This window comes from Macaca nemestrina, chromosome 12 (assembly GCF_043159975.1).
Source record: "Macaca nemestrina isolate mMacNem1 chromosome 12, mMacNem.hap1, whole genome shotgun sequence".
Classification (NCBI taxonomy): Eukaryota; Metazoa; Chordata; class Mammalia; order Primates; family Cercopithecidae; genus Macaca; species Macaca nemestrina.
Window position 1 is genome coordinate 123,680,222 of NC_092136.1, and position 9,517 is coordinate 123,689,738.

Here is a 9,517-nt window from a genome sequence, read left to right on the forward strand (position 1 = left end):
GCATGACCAGGATACCTGTGGTATTTAAATTAAGCATTTATTTTGAGAAAAATTATTTACACTTTAAATATATGTATTTATTTGGATGACAGATTATAAGGTTCATGGTCCAAGACTTACCTACCCAGAGAGTGTCCAGAGTCCATTTCATATAATTTAAGTCAAATGGATGTGACTTACATAGTCTAATTACATGGGAAATATTATCTAGTACTTTGTTCTAAATTGAGGGATACTCTCAAATTTTTTGACTGCGTATTTTTGTCTCTAAGATTATTTGATCATTTTTGTATATTTATTATTTATCCTCTGGTAACTTATAAAAATAATTTTAAAATTGCTAAAAATGGAAACTTGGCATTGAGGATAAGAGATTGGCAGCTCCACAAATATGGAAGGAAAGTCTAGACAGTTGTTATCAGCGACCAATACAATGTGTGCAGTGTATGAAGTTCATAAATGGACAAATATTTACTCTCAGAGATCTTTCAGGTCTAAGTAAGAAAAAAATATTAAAGAGTTATGTGCTTTTTATTGGTTCACGAATGTGAATAAAGCCATTCTTCTTGAGAACGAAGCATTTTTGTCTAGTATTTTCTAAAGTAAAAAGTTTGTAATATGGGTATTAAATTATGCAGTTATTTATGAATGTTACAATGAATTTTTCAATATAGAAAATTTAAAACATGAAAAGAAAGATTTTCATAAGGCTTTGACTTAAATTACACAAAATAAACTGTAAGAACATTATACTGAATAGCAATTGTGGAAAATATTTATATAAGAAAAATAAACTACTTTTCTGATTACTTAATGGAACGTGAAAAGAATAGACTATTATCCTTTCTCTTAGATTATCACCATGAAATGGCTGCTTTAACTAGGATTCTAACAAACACTCTGCAGAAAAAAATGAAAGATTAATTAACTGTCTGATTAAAAATTAAGACTGGATAATTGCAATGCTCCATTCAAATGTAATGCTCATATTGAAGGTTTAATTTATTTACAAATAAAAAAAGAAAAGTTAGCTATATCTGACTTTTCTTGACTATTTACCCTGAGAGAATACTGACCCATTTTTCAGCTTCAACAGAGCTTTCTTTACCTCCTTGTTTCTCAGGGTATACACAACAGGGTTGAAAAGAGGAGTCAGCGTGGTGTAGAAAATGGCCACAACCCCATCCACGGCGTCCCTGGAGCCTGGCCTCAGGTAAATGAAAAGACCAGGGCCAAAGAAGCAAAGGACCACGATACAGTGGGAGGCACAGGTCTGAAAGGCTCTGAGTCTCCCCTCTGAGGTGCGGATCCGCAGGATGGAACAGACGATGGACACATAGGACAGCACTATCAGGAGAAAGCAGCCCGAGGCCACTACTCCAATGTTCACAAAGATGACCATCTCGTTGGCTGAGGTGTCTGCACAAGCCAGTTTCAGGATGGGCGGTGCGTCACAGAAGTAGTGCTGGATCCGGTTGGGTCCACAGTAGGGCAAATGGAAGGTCAATATGGTCTGGACAGCAGAGTGCAGGGAGCCACTGAGCCAAGTGCCAATGGCCAGGAGAGCACACGCGCGCCCACTCATCATGCTGGTGTACCTGAGCGGGTAACTGATGGCCAGGTAGCGATCATAGGACATGACCGTGTAGAGGAAACACTCGGTGCTCCCCAGGAAGTGGAAAAAGTAGAGTTGAGCCACGCAACTGTGGAAGGAGATAGCCCTGCCACTTGGGGATGCCAAGGTCATCAGCATTTTGGGCACCGTGACAGTGGAGAGCCACATGTCAATGAAGGACAGGTTGGTGAGGAAGGAGTACATGGGGGTGTGGAGGTGAGAATCCACCCTGATCACCAGCAGGATGAGGAGGTTCCCCAGCACAGTGAGCACATAAATGACCAGGAAGATTCCAAAGAGTGGGGTGTCCAGCGCTGGGGCATGGGGAAGGCCCGTGAGGATGAACGCTGTCACGAGGCTGCTGTTGGACATTTCTTCTCATATATGAGGCTCTGTTCTTACAGAAAGGAAGGGAGGCAGCATTTACTGTGAGCATGTTTTATATGAAATATGGCAACTATATTTTTCTGATTGAGAACACTGGGGTTAAATTATTTTTTTATATTTTATAAATTCCTTTTGCTTCAGTATGGGTCTTTGAACAGGAATAGCAGCACTTTCTTATTCCAGTACCAGAATAAGCTGTACAGAAGAGGAGGAGATTTACATAAAATCAGCCAAATGTTGAAAAGAATAACAAATTTTGTATCCTGTTTTGTGTAGAATTGAAAAAGATATACTCAAATTAGCAACACTTAGGTGCTGGGAAGCTCTTTCCCGGGATAAGCCTTTATTCAAGCATCTTCTCTCTTTTTCTCTCAAACACACATATATAGATATACATGCGCACACACATTCTCTCTCTGTCAACACATACACACACACACACAAACACTTTCACACATACAGATTCAGTCTCTTTGATCATTAGAGAATCTCTATTACAAATACAAATTTCTAAAGCAATCTTCATTCTGGCTGAGAGAAGGGGAGAAAACCGCCTTCTCAGAGCTCTCTGGCCAGCTGCATAACTAAGGCAGGATTCCAGCAGTGGTTTAGCATTATGTGGAGCCACTCTTCTGTTCCTTTGTCTTACCCTAGATCAGGGGTCCTCAAACCCCAGGTCAGGGACTGGTACCGGTCGGTGGCCTTTTAGGAACCAGTCGCACAGCATAAGGAGAGCTGCCAGCAAGCGAGCATCACCACCTGAGCCCAGCTTCCTGTCACATCAGCAGGGGCATTAGATTCTCATAGGAGTGGGAACCCTATTGTGAACCGCACATGTGAGGAATCTAGGTTGTGTGGTCCTTATGAGAATCTAACATCCTCCCCCTCACAACCCCAGACCCCACCCCAGTCCATGCAAAAATTGTCTTCCTCTGAACCAGAAACTGGTCCCTTGTGCCACAAAGGTTGGGTACCGCTGCCCTAGATCATACCTTCCTGGTCATATACAAAGTTTGACCCCCAAACTAACACAATAATGAACAGTACCGTCATTTTCTTTAACTTCCCTTATTCTATGTCTCTTTCTATTTATATGTTTTTATTATTATTTACTTCCCCAGAATTTCAGGCAATTAAGCCTTCTCTTTCTAAAGTATGATCAAATAATCTCACAATACATTTTGAGATAGCCAAGAAGAATTGAAGCTGCTTGAGTAGTAAGAAAGACTAAACTTTCTCTGATGTTTGAGTTTCAGAACTGAATTAAAATAATAATACAGTTATTATAAAAATACAATTGACCTTCTAAAAATAAAAAAGTTTATTTTGTTTCCATTATTTCTAGGATTTCTATTATTTCAAAGCTCAGACTCAAAGTTTTACTTTTTTTCTTTAACGTATGGACACAATGTCCCAGACATTATATTTTCAAGAGAAAATAAATTAAAATTTATGAAGAAATGTAGGGAAACGTGGTTGGAGACCTGGACCTCTAGATAGAAGAGAAAAGAAGCATTTCTTCATTAATTTCTAAAATGCTTCTGTCATACATTAGCAATACATTTTTATTTTGGGGGATCTGATGGAAGCAGCCTTTTCCATCATGGAATTCAGCTGAAACTGAGTTGGAAACTCAGAGTTGCAATGCTAAGGTTTATAGAAAAAGCACTTCATTGATTTATGGTTTCACAACATTTTTAGTCTTCTACAGAACCACAAAAAATTGGCTCTGTAAGTCATGACTAAGATAATCTAGCTTCATTAGCCAAAGTTGATGAAAAATGAAGAGAAACAAAACTAAGACCATAAATACATCGCAATTACTTCCCCTCAAAAAGTATCTAATAATGAAAAATGCTGAAGTGTTGCCAGTTTTTGCTACTTACCAATTTTACAACTAGGTTTTGGATCATGAAGCAAAATTCAAGATTTAAAGAAAATGTCAGTTCTTGATGAGTAGTATAATTTTTCTTTTCTTGCAAAGATGAAACCACAGAAGAAACTCTTTTAAACTTAATACGAGTTTGATATCTTAGGAGACACACTCTTGGCTCTAGAATCCTTATGAATGAAGATAATGTTTTGATATAATGATTAAACACTTAGATTTTTTTCCAAATGCATCTGTTAAAGTTGATTCTGCATTTGATGGCCATCATTCAATAAGCCTTTTTATTTAGCCAAAAATCAACTTCCAAAATTAATAACTATGACACTCTGGATTTGAAAACTTCTTGTGCAGGAAATGATTTTTTTTTCCTATTTCTTCTTTAAATTTAAAAATAGAAAATATGGGTTTTAGTTATAAAGAAGATAATTGTCTGAAGAGGTGCATAGTCTCTCTGATAAATCTTTAACTTTCTGGTGAGTCACAAAAAGAAGCTCCAGATTTTCTGTGCTCCAGGGATGATCAGAGTATTACTCCCTGTAGATAAACAGCTTCCTAATTAAACTTCCTCCCTCTGGGGCTTGGCGGACTCTTACTGTGCAAGTTCCTGGCTGAGAACGGATGCTAGTTCAGAGACTTTCTGTTCTTCTCAGAGACTGTGCCTTTATACTTTCATATCGTCTAAACTTTAAAATGTATTTAAATTTTCTGTGAAACTTTCTTTTATTTTTTAGCTTTAATTAATACAATTAAAGAGAATGAAGGTATGCTTTTCTTCCATAATTAATATATTTCTTAGTTATTAGGAAAAAGCTTTTACGAAAACAACAAGAAAAACTGGTTTAACGTAGATGCCCAAAACACTGTTAGTTTTGGAGGACAATTGCAGTTTCATGAGCTTTTTGTGCTAATAGAAATGCTCTCATCTGCATATGGAAAATATAGTCCTATATGGAATGGAATTTGAAGAACTGAAGTCCCCTGAATTAATATTTTTTCCAATTAAATTACCAAATTACCAATTTTTCTGACTTATAGTATAAGGCATATTTAATCAATGTAAAATCACAATACTATTTTAGTAATTACTTACAATTTAGCTCCAGTTATATTTCAAAATCTCTTTATCAAATATATGCTATCAATTTTTGTTAATTGAAACTTCTATCCAATTTTCTGTACTTACCTTTGTGAATACTATTAACTTGTGTTTTCAGTTTAACTTATCAATTTTCTTGGTATACAGTATACAGTTATATGATCTTTATAAAATGATACTTTTGTCTTTCTTTCCAAAAGTAAACATTTGTTATCTTTCTTTTCTATCTTGCTGCATTGGTAGAAAACACTATTGTTGCCCACCTAGCTATGGTTTAGGAATTACTTAGGTCTGTTGTGAGTGCTAGATGACTTGTCTGTGCCTTTTTCCAGGAAGAGGAGGTCAATAGTAACATTTACTGAGTTTTAACTTCTTCAAGAAAAAAAAGGGAATTATCCATCATTTTTGGTTGTTTCACTAAAACCCAGGGGGATTCTACATGATAAACAAGCCAGAACCTCTAAACACCATCAAGGATTCTTCATTGATAGTTCTTTGCATATGGAAAAAGGCATAGCTGAATCCACCCACATAGTCTGGTCACTTGTTGATACTGTAACAAAGACTAGAGAAGGGTAGAAGTCCAGGCACTCCTGTTTACCAACAATATTCATCATTGGGCCTCCTCTGCCACTGAGCCATTTCTCTGTTTTTTTCACAATTACTTTTGCTATTCAAAGTCTTTTGCATGCCCATATAAATTTTACACAAAAAAATGTTTATTTACACACACAAAAGCCTGCTGTGATTTTGATTGGAATTGCATTCCATCTATCAATAAATTTGGGAGAATTGATATCTTAATAATTCCATATTGTTTGATCACAAATACTGTTGATCTCTTTTGTTTCTCTGAACAATGTTGTATAGTTTCCGTGTTCATATCCAGTACATTTTGTCAGATTTATCACTAGGAATATTTTATTCTGATGCTATTTTAAATAGTACTTTTAAAATTTCAACTTCCAACTATTTGTTGTTAATATATAGAGTTGATTAATTATTGCATATCAATCTTATATCATACAACTTAGCTAAAGTCACTTATTAGTTCTTATAGCCTTTTTAAATATTCCATCAGATTTTCTACATAGATGACCATGTTGTGTGCAAACATGATAGTTTACTTCTCATTTACAATCTAGATTCCTTTTACTTCTTTCTCTTAGCTAATTTTTCTGTCTAGAAACTGTAGTTCAATGTTGAATAGAAGTGGTGGCAGGAGACATGCTAGGTTCTTGATCTTAGGGAAAAATATCTAGTTTTTTACTGCTAAGCATGACATTAGCAGTGGGTTGTTTTATGGTGTTCGTTTTGTTTTTCTGTTTAATAAATGAGATTGGTTCCTTCTATCCCCTAGTTAGCTGAGAATTTTTTTTTTTTTTTTTTTTTTATACCAGAAATGGCTTTTGCAATTTGTAGATTGCCTTTTCTGCATCTATTGAGACAATCACATAGTTTTTCTTTTTTAGTTTGTTAATACGGCAAATTATATTGCTTGAGTACTGAATGTTAAACTATACTTACATTCCTGGAATCAACCTGGTTGATCATGATGCAAATCATCTTTTTCATATGTGTTAAATTCAATTTGGTATAATTTTGTTAAGAATTTTAATATATTTGTTTATAAGGAATATAAATTGATAGCTCTTCAACTCCAAGACATATAATTGTCAGATTCACCACAGTTGAAATGAAGGAAAAAATGTTAAGGGCAGCCAGAGAGAAAGGTCGGGTTACACACAAAGGGAAGCACATCAGACTAACAGCAGGTCTCTCAGCAGAAACTCTCCAAGCCAGAAGAGAGTCGGGACCAATATTCAACATTCTTAAAGAAAAGAATTTTCAACCCAGAATTTCATATCCAGCCAAACTAAGTTTCATAAGTGAAGGAGAAATATAATCCTTTACAGACAAGCAAATGCTTAGAGATTTTGTCACCACCAGGCCTGCCCTACAAGAGATCCTGAAGGAAGCACTAAACATGGAAAGGAACAACAGATACCAGCCATTGCAAAGACATGTCAAAATGTAAAGTCCATCAATGCTAGGAAGAAACTGCATCAACTAGCAAGCAAAATAACCAGCTAATATCATAATGACAGGATCAAGTTCACACATAACGATATTAACCTTAAATGTAAAGGGACTAAATGGTTCAATTAAAAGACACAGATTGGCAAATTGGATAAAGAGTCAAGACCCATCAGTTTGCTGTATTCAGGAGACCCATCTCACATGCAGAGATACACATAGGCTTAAAATAAAGGGATGGAGGGAGATCTACCATGCAATGGAAAACAAAAAAAAGCAGGGGCTGCAATCCTAGTCTTTGATAAAACAGCCTTTAAACCATCAAAATCAAAAGAGACAAAGAAGGCCATTACATAATGGTAAAGGGATTAATTCATCAGGAAGAGCTAACTATTCTAAATATATATGCACCCAATACAGGAGCACCCAGATTCATAAAGCAAGTCCTTAGAGACTTACAAAGAGACTTAGACTCCCATATAATAATAATAGGAGGCTTTAACACTCCACTGTCAACATTAGACAGATCAACAAGACAGAAAGTTAACAAGGCTATCCAGGAATTGAACTCAACTCTGCACCAAGCGAACCTAATAGACATCTACAAACTCTCCAACCCAAATCAACAGAATAGACATTCTTCTCAGCACCACATGGTACTTATTCCAAAATTGACCACATAGATGGAAGTAAAGCACTCCTCAGCAAATGTAAAAGAACAGAAATTACAACAAACTGTCTCTCAGACCACAGTGCAATTAAACTAGAACTCAGAACTAAGAAACTCAATCAAAACCACTCAACTACATGGAAACTGAACAACCTGCTCCTGAATGACTACTGGGAACATAATGAAATGAAGGCAGAAATAAAGATGTTCTTTGAAACCAATGAGAATAAAATTACAACATATCAGAATCTCTGGGACACATTTAAAGCAGTGTGTACAGGGAAATTTATAGCACTAAATGCCCACAAGAGAAAGCTGGAAAGATCTAAAATTGACACCCTAACATCACAATTAAAAGAACTAGAGAAGCAAGAGCAAACACATTCAAAAGCTAGCCGAAGGCAAGAAATAACTAAGATCAGAGCAGAACTGAAGGAGATAGAGACACAAAAAAACCCTCCAAAAAATCAATGAATCCAGGAGTTGTTTTTTTGAAAAGATCAACAAAATTGATAGACCACTAGCAAGACTAATAAAGAAGAAAAGAGAGAAGAATCAAATAGATGCAATAAAAAATGATAAAGGGGATATCACCACCAACCCCACAGAAACACAAACTACCATCAGAGAATATTATAAACACCTCTATGCAAATAAACTAGAAAATCTAGAAGAAATGGACAATTTCCTGGACACTTACACTCTCCAAAGACTAAACCAGGAAGAAGTTGAATCCCTGAATAGACCAATAGCAGGCTCTGAAATTGAGGCAATAATTAATAGCCTACCAACCAAAAAAAGTCCAGGACCTGACAGATTCACAGCCGAATTCTACCAGAGGTACAAGGAGGAGTTGGTACCATTCCTTCTGAAACTATTCCAATCAATAGAAAAAGAGGGAATCCTCCCTAACTCATTTTACGAGACCAACATCATCCTAATACCAAAACCTGACAGAGATACAACCAAAAAAGAGAATTTTAGACCAATATCCCTGATGAACATCGATGCAAAAATCCTCAATAAAATACTGGCAAACCGAATCCAGCAGCACATCAAAAAGCTTATCCACCATGATCAAGTGGGCTTCATCCCTGGGATGCAAGGCTGGTTCAACATATGCAAATCAATAAACGTAATCCAGCATATAAACAGAACCAAAGACAAAAACCACATGATTATCTCAATAGATGCAGAAAAGGCCTTTGACAAAATTCAACAGCCCTTCATGCTAAAAACTCTCAATAAATTCGGTATTGATGGAACGTATCTCAAAATAATAAGAGCTATTTATGGCAAACCCATAGCCAATATCATACTGAATGGGCAAAAACTGGAAGCATTTCCTTTGAAAACTGGCACAAGACAGGGATGCCCTCTCTCACCACTCCTATTCAACACAGTGTTGGAAGTTCTGGCTAGGGCAATCAGGCAAGAGAAAGAAATCAAGGGTATTCAGTTAGGAAAAGAAGAAGTCAAATTGTCCCTGTTTGCTGATGACATGATTGTATATTTAGAAAACCCCATTGTCTCAGCCCCAAATCTCCTTAAGCTGATAAGCAACTTCAGCAAAGTCTCAGGATACAAAATCAATGTGCAAAAATCACAAGCATTCTTATACACCGGTAACGGACAGAGAGCCAAATCATGAATGAACTCCCATTCACAATAGCTTCAAAGAGAATAAAATACCTAGGAATCCAACTTACAAGGGATGTAATGGACCTCTTCAAGGAGAACTACAAACCACTGTTCAGTGAAATAAAAGAGGACACAAACAAATGGAAGAACATACCATGCTCATGGATAGGAAGAATCAAT

General features: G+C 36.3%; 1 protein-coding gene across 1 annotated transcript; it reads right to left on the reverse strand.

Moving 5' to 3' along the window:
• Positions 1 to 1,010: 1,010 nt before the first annotated feature.
• Positions 1,011 to 1,987, reverse strand: LOC105476315 (olfactory receptor 10G7). Its single transcript, XM_011732105.3, has one exon. It carries the CDS (start codon positions 1,985 to 1,987, stop codon positions 1,052 to 1,054), a length of 936 nt encoding a protein of 311 aa, XP_011730407.2. The 3' UTR covers positions 1,011 to 1,051.
• Positions 1,988 to 9,517: the final 7,530 nt, after the last annotated feature.

What these genes read in the sequence shown, in the direction of transcription:
- LOC105476315 (XM_011732105.3), bottom strand. Translation starts at nt 1,987, where the DNA reads ATGTCCAACAGCAGCCTCGTGACAGCGTTCATCCTCACGGGCCTTCCC.